Source organism: Felis catus, chromosome A3 (assembly GCF_018350175.1).
Source record: "Felis catus isolate Fca126 chromosome A3, F.catus_Fca126_mat1.0, whole genome shotgun sequence".
Classification (NCBI taxonomy): Eukaryota; Metazoa; Chordata; class Mammalia; order Carnivora; family Felidae; genus Felis; species Felis catus.
In genome coordinates this window covers 17,603,481-17,617,037 of record NC_058370.1, presented here as the reverse complement: position 1 = coordinate 17,617,037, position 13,557 = coordinate 17,603,481, and the positions used below count along the sequence as shown (strand labels likewise).

The 13,557-nt window shown below is 42.9% G+C and overlaps 1 protein-coding gene across 14 annotated transcripts in view; it reads right to left on the bottom strand.

Moving 5' to 3' along the window:
• The window catches only part of PTPRT (protein tyrosine phosphatase receptor type T), a 1,064,810-nt gene that overhangs the window by 593,411 nt on the left and 457,842 nt on the right, over positions 1-13,557 (bottom strand). For all 14 annotated transcript variants that reach the window (XM_023251232.2, XM_023251237.2, XM_023251233.2 and 11 more), the window contains exon 7: positions 4,334-4,627. In XM_023251232.2, the coding sequence (XP_023107000.1) occupies positions 4,334-4,627 (294 nt within the window). The remainder of the gene's footprint in view (positions 1-4,333; positions 4,628-13,557) is intronic.

Here is a 13,557-nt window from a genome sequence, read left to right as displayed (position 1 = left end):
ACGGACATGTCAGATTTCCTGCTTTAACAATTCATAACCACAAGAGCAACAAATAATAATTCATTTTATTACAGGCATCTAAAGAGTATTTGGAGCTTTTCAAAGAACTCTGATGTAAATTATCACATATGCACCCCACGCCTGTATCTCAGGAAGGATGGCAGATGATTAAAGAGAGCAAAAGAACAAAACGATGAATGAAAAAAATAAATGAATGGGGCATCTCAAGGGAATAGTATGAAGAAAGAAAATTAGACTGCTTTCATTGGTACTAAGGAGCCCCTTTGATTCTAAAATGCAGATGCAATCAGGTAGTTCTCAGGGAAGATGAAGGGGTACCCTGCTGGTCCCTCCTGGGCTCCAGGCTTCCATATGCCATCACCTGCTATGCATCTTTATCTCAAACACAACATATGCAAACCTCAACTCATTCTCTCGTCCCTAACCCATCTATTGTGTCTTACATCTCGCCCAACAGTTCCACCACTCACCTCCCAGCCATCCAAACCAGAAGCCACGGAGTATCATCTTTGGCCCTCTTCTCTCACCCCTACATTCCCTGTGTGATAGTCTGTCCAGGTTCTGGCATCACTGGCTAACAGTCTTGCTCTGAACTCGAGACTATTGAGCTAGGATGGTGCTTTGCAGCCAAACTCTTGAAAATGTCCACCTGTAAAGGTGTTACCCTGTTCCTGATGCACCAAGGATATACCCGGCAAGTGGCCTGTCAGACCTAGCCGACCTGGAATACATCCACACCTGCCCTTGCTGAATTGTCCCCCAGGTATCTTCCTGAGCTACACCCATGCTTTAGCCTGAGCACCTGCTTTAAGCCTTTGCCACCAATGCCTAGAACAGAGCTTGGCCTGGGGAAGGAGCTCAGTAGATGTTTGCAGAAAAGGCCTACAGCCTCCGTGGACTGACTAGACCATGCAGCTGGTCTCCATAGTTGCCAGTCTCCCTACCACACAAACCCAGCCTCAAGAGGACATGTAGAGAGGAAACCCCATCAAAGCATGTGATGGGGAATTCCTTGAGCCAAGAGACTTAGCTCTAAGCACTGAATTGATTTGCAATCTTGGGCTGATGATGCCGTGCCTTAGCTTTCCTCCCATTTACCTCTCAGAGCAGCCTCAAGGATCAAGCAACATAGTGGGCACACCACCAAAGTGGCACGTAGGTGTGGCACAGCATATCAGTGATTCCTCAGTGTGGGTATGCGTCAGCATCACTCAGAGGGCTCCTTAAAGCATAGATTTCTGGGCTCCATTCCCAGAATTTCTGCATCATTAGGTCAGGGCTGAGGCCTGAGAATTTGCATTTCTAACAAGTTCCCAGGTGATGCTGATGGTCCAGGGACTAAACTCTGTGAACCAGTGTGCCAGACCATTTTAAGAGCACTGCCTTTCCCCACCGACCTGGTTTTTCTCCCTGAAGTATGCTATTTCAATATTCGACTTTATGTTTATGTTTTACCCTTTTTGCTGTTTTGCTGGAATCTTAACATAGTCTGTAAATTCCTCTGGGCAGAAATTATACCTTCCACACTCCACATTCTCTCATTTTCTGTTTTGCAAAATAATGAGTACATTTCCAGTGCGATTAATAATAGAAAAAGGAAAGGGGGGGGGGACCCACACTACCAACCCCAATAAACAGCTTCCACAAATGGATACCAGCCCTGGAATCCTCTTAAAAATTAATTATGAGGCAAAGAATATTCTACCATCAGTGGCAATGTGGGAAAGAAGATTATGTTCTTGATGACACATTTTGTAAAATGTGGGTTATTCAAGATTTTAGCTGTAACTTACTTAAACACCAACATTTTTTGAAATATAAAACCACAAACATCATTTCAACTCATAATTTTTATAGTGATAGACAATTGTGTTTTCAACATGTAAAATCCATTACACAGTCGTGGCAACAGTTTGCAATAGATTGTAAATTTTTATTGAGATGATCATCTTCCGATTGAATTTCAAAATGTATTATATGATCATCAGCAAATACGTCCAGAGGGGCTGCTAAAGGACTTTCAGTATCATTTATAAAGATCAAAAACCCTGGAAACTCTTAGATTTACCCTGTGGAAAAAGAAAAGTCTCATTGGTAGGATCAAATCAATTACTTTTATGGATGAATATTGAATTGCAAAGCTGAGATAAGGTATTACCTGGTTTAATAACATAATCTTATGTCCTTTTAAAGTAGTAGGTTTTATAATCAGGTTTCAATAAGGAACTTTGCGAAGGCCTGCTTTTGAAAATAATCAAGAAAATAGCATTTCTATTTATTATAATGGTCTGACAACATCCAAAGGAATACTCGCAAGCAACGGGCATCCTCACTAACCTTGGGTTATAGACTACCCAGATGGACTACTGAGGTACGTAAGAGTGATTACAGTCAGTTCTGCTATAGCTCTTGTTCTGACAACTCACATGTGTTCCAACATGATTGACCTATTAGGGGACAATCTGAGCATAGCACGAATGTCACATTTGCTATGTGTGAGTCTGCACATAGAAACACTATGGAAGCAGAAAACTGCACTCGGCTCCACTGAGCCACGCATGAGTACAGAGAACATACCCCCCTCAAACATCGACCTGCTGCCTCTGTTCACAGCACATGCTGTGAGCCCCAGGCACCCACAGCTGGTGTCATGACTTTCCATCATGTTCAGAAAGCCCTCTTCATCACCACCCCAGCTCACAGGCTGCAACCTGCTTCAAAAGCAAACCCGGGGTCTCTCTGCAAGGAAACACACTCTATGTACTGCAGTATTTATGCATATCCTAAGCCACTGACAGGTGTGAACTGTGCGACCAGTTTTATTATTTTCCTCTTTTTTTTAAATGTGTCATTGATGAAGAATGAGCGAAGTACCCTAATCCCATTTTCCTCCATAACCCTGATAGTCTTTATCGCATAACTTTCCATACTACAGTGATTTTCAGGGACGCGTATGTCGCATTATAGAACTAATTGTGTTTTGTTTTTTTCTTCCATGGGGGTCGCTGTGCCAATGGGTCCTTCTCTCCCCACCCGGAAACCATCAGTGACTCTTCCTCCCTTGGAATCCAATGGCTCATGCTGCTGCTTCCCTGGTCCCCCCTGGAAGAACCCCAGCACTGTATTCCATGCCAATGGCACAGACTTCTCTATCTTTTCACCGTGGGGTGACCAATGATCAATGGCATTAGAGTCAGAAGAACCTGAGTGCAAATCCTGACGGTGCCACTGGTTAATTCTACGACTTTGGACAAAAGGTTTTAAAATATGGAGTCTCTATTCCTTCATATATATGTGAGATAAAAGCACTTACATCAAATGGTTAAAGGGGGAAAAAAACCACACTGAGTTCTTTTAACTTCTTGAGTTACATTCAGAGCTGTAACATCTCAGGAATACAGTCAGGGATAAAATCCCAGCCAATATCCCTTATTAGAATCACCATAGAAGCCTGGAGTTCCTGGGGATAGGATATAGTTGGTTCAAAAGAACCTTCTCAGACACAGTCCCAGCCACCAAATTCTTAATCAACAACCAAAAACCTCAGAGAAACTGGGGGAGGCACAAGTCCCCTGGGGTATGCTGAGCCAGGAGCTTGGAGGGATATAGAATCCAGAGGACCCATGAAGGGACAGTCCCAACCCAGACTGTTCGGTTGGAACCAGGAGGGCCTGAGGGATACAGAGCCAGAAAGCTCTCAAGGACTAAAGCAGTTCCAGAATCCACTGAGAGGCACTTTCAGAGCCAGCAGGTACTCAAGACAAAGTTGGCATCAGGAACCTTTCAGAGAGGTAAATAGAACCAGGAACCCTCAGGCAAAGTGTCAAAACCAAGAGCTCATTAGGGTCACAGGCCTAGGCAAGGAATCCTCAGGGACAAAGTTAACATCACAAGCACCTGAGGTAGCTAACAAGAATCAGAAGCACACAGAGGTGTAGTCCAAACGAGGCCGTGACAAGGCACACTTTCAGAGCCAGGAGCCCTGAGAGACACTTCGAGCACTAGGAAGCCTCAGACTTACAGCGGCACCAGGAATCCCTGGAGGCACACAACCAGTGTCCCATCGGAAACACTGTCAGAACCAGGAACTCTCCGGGACACGGCTGGAGTCAGGTGGCTCTATGGGTCCCAGTCATCACCAGAGCCAGGAGGGCCTCGAAGGCAAGACCAAAGCCCTGACTGTTGCCTTCCACAACAGGAAGCACAGTCGCATCAAAGAAGTCTAGGAATGACTGTCGCAGAATGCCAATAGAAGGATCACTCAGGGCAACTGCCCGACCTCTCGAAGCAGAGTCAAGAAGGAAGCTCTTACCTGCACACTTGGTTCTGGTGGTGAGCGGAGGCCCTGGTGGTCCCGTGCCTCCCTCCCCCGGTCGTGTGAGCAGCACCCGGATCTCATACTCCACATCAGGGTCCAGATGCCATAGCTTATAGTTAGGAGAGTCAACTATGTGGGTCTCGGCCCAGGTGCCCGTGGTGGTGCGGTACTCCACCTCCTTCAGGATGATGGGGCCATCCCCGATGATAGAGTTGGCATTCGGTTTGATCCACAGGTATGTGGCCCCTACGGCCAGCAGCTCTGGGGGGGCGATGGGTGTGGGAGGCTCTGGAAGACAAGCAATCAGCAAAGGAGGTCAGACCCAAATGGTTTACAGAGAAGAATCCAAGCATATAAGGACAAGAACAGAATTCCAGAGTGAGCCACTTACAGGAGCCCAAATCCCTTTCATGACTCCATTCACATCCTACCTTAATTTCCATGATTTTTTTTTGTTTCAATACTGTGGTGAGAGATTTTTTTAATGTAAATACCTGAATTGGTATTTCTTCTACCACACGACCCTATCTCCATTTAAATAAAGTAAAGAAAGAAGGTAATTGTGAATAAATGGTTTTTCTGGAACACAGCAAAGCTGTCTGGGTTAATATTCTGTTTTCCGTCCTCAAATCAGAACATGCCCTTACTGAAGTGGAATTTGGTTCAAAACCCAGGACAGTCTGAGGTTTGTAACCATTTCCTTCATAGCAACACATGGATTCCTAGTAGAAGTTCTCCCCCAAATGGTGCTATGAGCCAAAGTAGCAGAAAGATGATGTCAAAGGAAAAAATCAGCTTCTTTTCAACTCTAGCAGGTTTCCTCCAGTAAGGACGATGTCACAGGCACAGTGTCCTCTGTAGGAATCAAGGGTCAAGGGAAAAGTCAATGCAGAGTTATCTTGCATCCTGTATGGGTTGTTCCTCTTCCACTAAGTTCTATTTCTTCGGTTAAATAAACTAGAATTTCAACAAGCACTTATGGTAGGTCTTTCTGGCAATTCTTAGCCCATTGGCGTAGCTACCGAAATGAACATTAACTTTGTATTTCTTATTTACCAAGAAATCTCACATGCACTACTTTGTGCAAATCTTGGGACACAATCACCTCCATTTTGATGGATTAAAAACAAACAAACAAAGAATCCAAGTGATTGGGTCACCTAACCAAGATCATGAAGCAGGTAAGGTAGGATGGAACCCACATCTCTATGTCTTCCCAGACCAGCTATTCCTTTGGAAAGCTGTTTGCTTATAGACACCCATTTTCTAGAACTCAAACTGGTTATGTTTGTTATTTTTATTTGTAGCAAAAAATAGCAGTGGCAAAACAATAAAGAAAATAACAATAGGGGCGCCTGGGTGGCTCAGTCGGTTAAGCATCCAACCTCAGCTCAGGTCACATCTCACGGTTCGTGGGTTCGGGCTCTGTGTCGACAGCTCAGAGCCTGGAGCCTGTTTTGGATTCTGTCTCTCTCTCTCTCTCTGCCCCTGCCCCACTCATGCTCTGTCTCTGTCTCTCAAAAACAAACACTGAAAAAAAATTAAAAAAAAGAAAGTAACAATAAAGAGAAAATAAGTCCCCTTATCTACCACTCAATATAACAGCGATTTTTATTTCTCCATGTTCCATTACAATTTCTATTCATATTTTTAATCCTTGTTCATATAGCTACAGTAACATAAAGACCCAATGTTTTTCTTCCCTCACTTCTTAGATTCTAAAGACTTTGTTGACAACGTGGATCTTGCCATCACAGTCTTTAATAGCTACAGAACAATCTATCAGGCAATCACACTAACTAATCTCCAATTCTTGGGCACGTGAGTTGTACCAAGTTTTGCTACAGTAAATAATGCTGCAATGAACATCTTTGTGCAAATGACTCCAATTTTTCTGGTCTTATATTTTCTTGGAACCAATTGCCAGAAATGGGATCTGTCAATGGATATGAACAAACTAATGATTCTTGGAGTAGAATTAGGAAGTGAAGAGTCAGTGGGTGGGGGAGCGTCTGGGAGTGGAGCATAATGCAGATGTGATCAAAACTTTTGGAGGGCCTCTGGGCTATTCAGCTGGGTAAGGCAGGTACAGGTTTCCATCTGGAACTCAGGTGAGAGCTTCGGGATAGATCAGACTCATTCAGTGTTTGCTTTCTAATTAATCACCTACCCACAAAGATTCTCCAGAGACAGAATAATTGCTATGAAACAGAGGTGGACAATATTTTCTCAGTGTGATTTGAAGCAAATCTTAAGGGACAACTTCAGATTGGCTCTATTATAGCCTGCCATTTGGTCAGAGAAGGAAATTAAGCAGATTAGTCAAGCTAGATGCTTTTCTTTACAAAGCCATGAAGGTTATTACTCAAGGCCTTGTTATCTCAAAGGTGTTTGCAAATTGATTTTTTGATAATTTGTTCCAGGTAGAGAAGTTAAGTTGGCAGGCAGATAATTTCTGAGCTCATCCTTTGTGCATTTTAAATATATAGACCTTTTGATCATCATTGTCAATTCTCCAGAGTCCCCATCAGTCTACAGTGGGGCCCCAAGGGTGCTATTTTGTAGCTCTGTGATAACTCTGCTCAACTCCTTAATATGATTATTCACAGACTGGCCCTGGACAGAATTAAGAGCAGCAGACTTCAATACTTTGGGGCTTGGGCCAATCGACTTTCCTCCATGGTCCTTGCTCTGTTTCAGGCATTAGCAGTAAATTGCTGACCACCAGAAAGAAAATAAAGTATCAATCTTTCCAAATGTTTAGTCTCTTTTCACTTATTTCTGGTGGTAGGTACAATATAGTAACAAACTTTCCCTCGAGTAAATAGATGTCTCCATCTCAAATGACTTACTAGTACACATGTCCCTCTGCAGACTAGCCAATAGAATTATCTCTCCCTCTGTCCCCTTGACAAAATATCATGAAGTACATCACAGTGCTTCCTGTACCTGGTTCTAAAACAGCCATCAGATTATTATTTTATTTCCTCTTTTGTTAGTAATCCAATTATAATTGGGGTTCTTTTTTAAAATTTAAATGCAAGTTAGTTAACATATAGTGTAGTAATGGTTTTAGGTGTACAATTTAGTGATTCATCACTTACATATAAAACCCAGTGCTCATCCCAACAAGTGCCCTCCTTAACGCCCATCACCCATTTAGCCCATCCCCCACCCACCTCCCCTCCAGCCATCCTCAGTTTGTTCTCTGTATTTAAGAGTCTCTTATGGCTTGCCTCCATCTCTGTTTTTATCTTATTTTTCCTTCCATTACCTTTATATTCATGTTTTGCTTCTTAAATTCCACATGAGTGAAGTCCTATGTTATCTTTCTCTGACTTATCTCACTTAGCGTAATACACTCTAGTTCCATCCATATTGTTGCAAATGGCAAGATTTCATTCTTTTGACCACTGAGTAATATTCCACTGTGTGTGTGTGTGTGTGTGTGTGTACACCACATCTTCTTTATCCATTCATCAGTCAGTAGACATTTGGGCTCTTTCCACACTTTGGCTATTGTCGATGGTGCTGCTATAAACATTGGGGTGCATGTGCCCCTTTGAATCAGCATTTTTGTATTCTTTGGATAAATAACTAGTAGTACGATTGCAGGGTCACAGGGTAGTTCTACTTTTAATTTTTTGAGGAACCTCCATACTGTTTTCCAGAGTGGCTGCACCAGTTTTCATTCCCACCAACAGTACAAAAATGTTCCCCTTTCTCTGCATCCTCGCCAACATCTGTTGTTGCCTGTGTTGTTAATTTTAGTCATTCTGACAGGTGTGAGGTGGTATCTCATTGTGGTTGTGATTTGTATTTCCCTGATGATGAGTGATGGTGAGTAATCTTTTCGTGTCTGTTGGCCATCTGGATATCTTCTTTGGAAAAGTGTCTGTTCGTGTCTTCTGCCCATTTCTTCACTGGATTATTTGTTTTTTGGGTGTTGAGTTTGATTAGTTCTTTATAGACTTGGGATTCTTTATAAGTCACATGTATGAGTGGTTCAAAGAGAAGTAGGCACATGAGACACTATTTTTTTTGTAAGCACCTCTGTTTTTTAAAATGAACAGAAATATCAGGTTTGTCAGTTCTCTCTGAGACGAACTGCTCAAGCACACAATGCAAGAAATATGAGGCCATCTAATCCAACAACTGGAGTCATCAGAAAGGGAACCAAGGCCAGGGAGGGTCTGTTTACTAGAAGGTGGGGGCGGAACATTAGAACTTTGGGCCCTAGCAGAATTCCTGCTCCTCCCTTTTTCTTCTCATACTTCAGATGTTAAAGCAATTAACCAGAAGGATCTTTCAAGGGAGTCTATGCAAGTAGTTTTTAACTTTTGAGGATACATAGGCCCTTGCAAAGATCTGGTGAGAAATTTCAGACTCTTTTCCCAGGAAAATGCACATATGCTCACCATTTCAGGAATTCATGAACACTTCTGAAGCCTATACATGAACCCCTGTAGAGGCTATGCTGAGAATAAAGGCAAAGCACAGAGATCCTGCTTATGCACCACATGCCCATAATACTTTACAATTCTTTGAGACCCTGAAGCCACCATTTGTTGCAGGGGCTAAAGCCAGGAGTACAATCAGTAAGGAAATGGAACTTGGTGTAAACTTCACAGATCTAGTGCTTCTAGGCTCCCAGGGTCCAAAACATCTGGGTGAAAATAAACATTCTAAGATTTCCATGGGATAATGTGAAGTAAATGTCTAAGCCCCTCATGGCCATGACCCACCTAACACATTAATAGATTCAACATTTGGGCTAAAATATTTTATGGATGAAGACATGACCCTACCCATGAGATGCTATATCCTAACTAGAAATCTTCTACGAAGGCTGCCTTAGTAGTTTGTGTTGCTATAACAAAATACCAAAGGCTGGGTGGCTTAAACAATAGGCCTTTATTTCTTAGAGCTCTGGAGGCTACAAAGACCAAGGTCAAGGTGCCAGATAACTCAGTTCCTGGTGAACACCCCTCTTCTTGGTTTGCAGATTATCTCCTTGTTATGCCCTCCCATTGTGGAGTGAGAGGGACAGGGAGAGGAGCTGGTCTCTTCCTCCTCTTATAAGGGCACAAATCCCATAATGGGAGCTCTACCTACATGACTTCATCTAAACCTAATCACCTCCCAAAGGCCTCCACCTTCCTAATACCGTCACATCAGGGGTTAGGGCTTCAACATGTGAATTTGGAAAGGGCAGGGGCACGCAATCATGCATTATATAACAGAGGCTTTGTTTTCAAATGCATCCTTCTCTTCTCAAGGTCATGGTCTTGAGATGAACAACCTTACAGAACTCTCTGTGAAAGAAACCCCAACCAGTATGTACTCTCTGCTTCTCATGTGCCAGACAGAGTGCTGGGTATGGGGACTTTAGTGGTAGAGAGAAATGCAGGCTCTCCGGACCCATGGAACGAGAGCGTAAGGCAGTCAATTAAAGCAGCAATGCCAATAAAGTGGAAGGGGAAGGTCATGATGGGGGTGGTAGAGACAGTTAATGAGGTCTACGAAGGGACCTAACCTGGTGCAGAGGGAAGCTCTTGCAGAGACAAAGCTCACAACCCTTGGGCCTTAAATTCATGTTACGTTTGCGAGCAAAGAGAGAATGTCTTGGGGGTCCTGTCGATCTGAGTTGTTTGGGAAGATACCATACAGGCTCAGAGTGGTAAGCAATTAAAACTAGGTGCTCAGAACACTCTTAATCCACTCATCCTACAAACACTGAACACCTGCTATCGGTCACATGCTGTTCGGAGCGCTGAGGATCCAGTGGTAAACACAACAGACACAATCCTGGCTGCCAGAAGCTCACATTCTAGCTTTCACTCAAGGACTGCCAGAAAGAGAAGTAATAAGAAGGTAATTCAGAAGCTGAGGAGGAGGAGGAAACTGGAGGAGCCCAGGTGCGTGCTTCTGGATCAACCAAATGATGTGCATCCATACAGAATACCGTACAGCAAGGAAAAAGGAACAAACTACTGACACACAGCATGAGTGAATCCCAAAATTATGTTAGGCAAAAGGAGGAGAAAAGAAGAATGCATAACGATTCCATTTATATGAAAAGCTCAAGGAGAGGCAACATTGACCTATGGTGATAAACAAATTACATACCTGTGGGAGCAGCTACTCACTGGGATAAGGCATAAAAGAACTTTCTGGAGTGTTGAAATGCACTGCAGACTGATTTGGGTAATTAAATAATAAGAATAGTGTTCCCTCTGGTTGAGGTGACTGCCTGGAAGGGAACTTGAGAAAACTTTCTAAGGTAATAAAAATTTCTGTATCTTGACTAGGGTTGTATAACTCATCAAACTGCACTTCCAGTATTGTGCTATATGTCAATGATTTTTAAAAAGTTTAAGGAAAATAAACAAAAATATGGCTTGCCTGTGGCCCAGCAGGTGGGAAGAATGCCACTAAATTTTACCGAGAGATGAACCCCAGAATACCTGGAGGAAGGAGCCTCTAATCACATATCGTTTATCTCTAAATAATTCTATCAACATCATCAGATGCTTGAATTCCTATTATTTTTCAGGACACACCAGTTCTCACCCATGAGGCTTTTCACATATGAAACCACGAACCCCCTTTATCTACTTGATCCTGAACCATCAACTGTGTAGCTAGGAATAAGCTTTTCACATTTGGTGACACTCTCTGCTGACAAAGTCTGGAACCAAATCCAGAGGGACAAGGTCTGGCCTTCCGGGAGCTGAACTTGGAGATTGCACTGGCCCCTTCCAACCAGGCATCAAAGCACTTCAAGGACAAGACTCTGTGAGCCACCCACACGTAAGTCCTGGGAAGCAACTGCCCTGGACCTGCCAAGGCTCTCCTTCAACACATAGGTGGTGAGGTGACCCCTTAATATAATTCTGCCTTGTCCTCAGGCAGCAATCTCCAGACCAATTCTATCTTTCTTTTTCCCCGCTGTGAGCACTTGTAACAGTTTGGCTCCCCAGAAATTCCTACAGACAGCAAAAGTGCTTCAAATAGCTAGAGAGCAAGCTTTGTGCGTATGCATTGTCTGCTCCAGACAGAAATCAAACCTTTGGAGAAAAACTGAATGTTGCTAGGACGTAAAGTGACATGTTTAAGGTGGATATAACCTGGCCTCTGATGCTTTCCACCACCCGCTGCCCCCTATCTGATCACCTAACTGCATCACTATTGACTGACCCATGAAGAGTCTGCAAGAATGCCCCCACCCCATTCTACCCACCAACATACACACATAGCTCATACTACTTTATTATTTCCACCTCCACACTTTTGCACATGAAAGTTTTCCCGATTAGAACATCTTTCCTTTTACTTTTAATCAAACTGGGCCCATTTTTCTTTTTAATTCTGCTTCATAACTACTCAGCTGTACGACCACAGGGCACATAATGGATGCTCAAAGCATCATGCTTGTTAGATATTCTACTGACTGGCACGCAACACTGTTTCATACAATAATGAATTAAGGATCAAAAAGAAAAAGGGAAACTAGCTGGAGATCAGGGTCCAAATCCTTCTTTGACCTGCCTTTCCACTAACCAGCTCTGTGACCCTGGACAGACCACTCAATCTTTGAGACTCTCAATGTTTTCATCTTTAGAATGAAAGATGGTTCTACAGTTCTAATTAGAAAAGTATCTAAAGTCTCCACCAGGAACTGTAGGGATTCTATGTGCATATGTTCACTGACTCTAACCTGTGTCTTGTCAACCAGAGACCCCACCTTCTCCTTCCATGGCATGGACTCATGAGGTCCCTGAGCAGAAGACACAAGTAGACATAGCACTAATTTACTAAAACATGCCTACCAGAATTAGTCTCTGTGCCCTAGCCTAACATACAGTCAATAATTTTTGATGTCTTATGCAAAAGAAAACATTTTATAAGTTTCCCCTAAATAAGAGTTTGGAGTTGCCATGAAGAAATAAAAAAGAACAAGAAGGAGAATATCACAGAAAATAGTGGATGGACATCCAAACTAAGGATTGGAAGTGTCTGGGGAGAAGATATCAAATATGTGGAACAGAACAATAATCAAAGACATACCTAAAGAAAATTTCTTTGAAATAAATGGAGCACTGAGTTTACAGAGTATGAAGAACATAGTGGGCTCCCGGCAAAATCAATGATGAGACTCAAAATTAAGCACAAACTGATAATACGTTGAAATACAAGACTAAAGAAAAGTTCCCCCAAGCATCTAGAGACACACAGATCTCCATCAAAACAAAAAAGACTAAACAATTGGTTCTCAGACCTCAGCATTTCAATTCGAGATACTGTGATGTAATGGTGAAACTGGTGAAAATAGTAGTAATAATCCCAAATGACTGCAGTGGCAACTAATATGTAACTGCAAAATTTTATGCACCTGTCACTGTTTCTTACTGACTTAGAATATTAACTCACCATCTTCATAGCAACTCTATGGGTAGATACTATTATGATTCACGTTTTACTGAAGAGAAGAAAGAGACGCAGATTAACTTTCCCAATGTCCAACACTTGGTCATTCAAGAAGCCAGGACTGGGGCCCACGCAGCCTTAGGATGAGGGCAGAGGGAGAGGTCCCCAACCATAATAACATAATACACGCACACGGGTTTTAAGAGGATATTTCATGACCCAAGAATTTGAGAGCTAGCTAAGTTGTGGTACAGTTGCACAGCCAACAGAAAGACACTCTCAGACTCTTCCTAAAAAATGCAAGAAATACAATGTCTGCTTGCCCTTCCTAAGAGAAAAGATCACTTGAAGAAAGGCCCCAGTCCACCTTGGGATGAATCAAAATCCTAACTTTAGGATGGGGGAATTCAGATACTAACAGGATTTATCTTTTGGACACATGGAATTTCTCTGAAATAGTCTCTTGCTCTTCCCCCTTCTCCAGGTGACTCACCTTCCCTTGTCCTTCAAGAGAGCTCTCCTCTGGGATGCCTTCCTAGATCTCACCTCAAAGTTGTGTTCTCTGTGTTCTGTGGTTGTGTTAGCCCAGGGTCCCAAGAAACAAAGCTTGAGACAAGGATTCTGTGCAAGTCATTGATTGGAGGAGTTTTTAGAAGGAGGCATGGTAGGGGAAAGGTCAGGAAGCCAAACACGGATGCAGTTTGGAGCTCTGGAGCATTAAGTGCACAACCTCACTTGTCCCTCACTGAGGCAAGGGCATCAGCCACTTGCACCGTTGTGTCATTAAC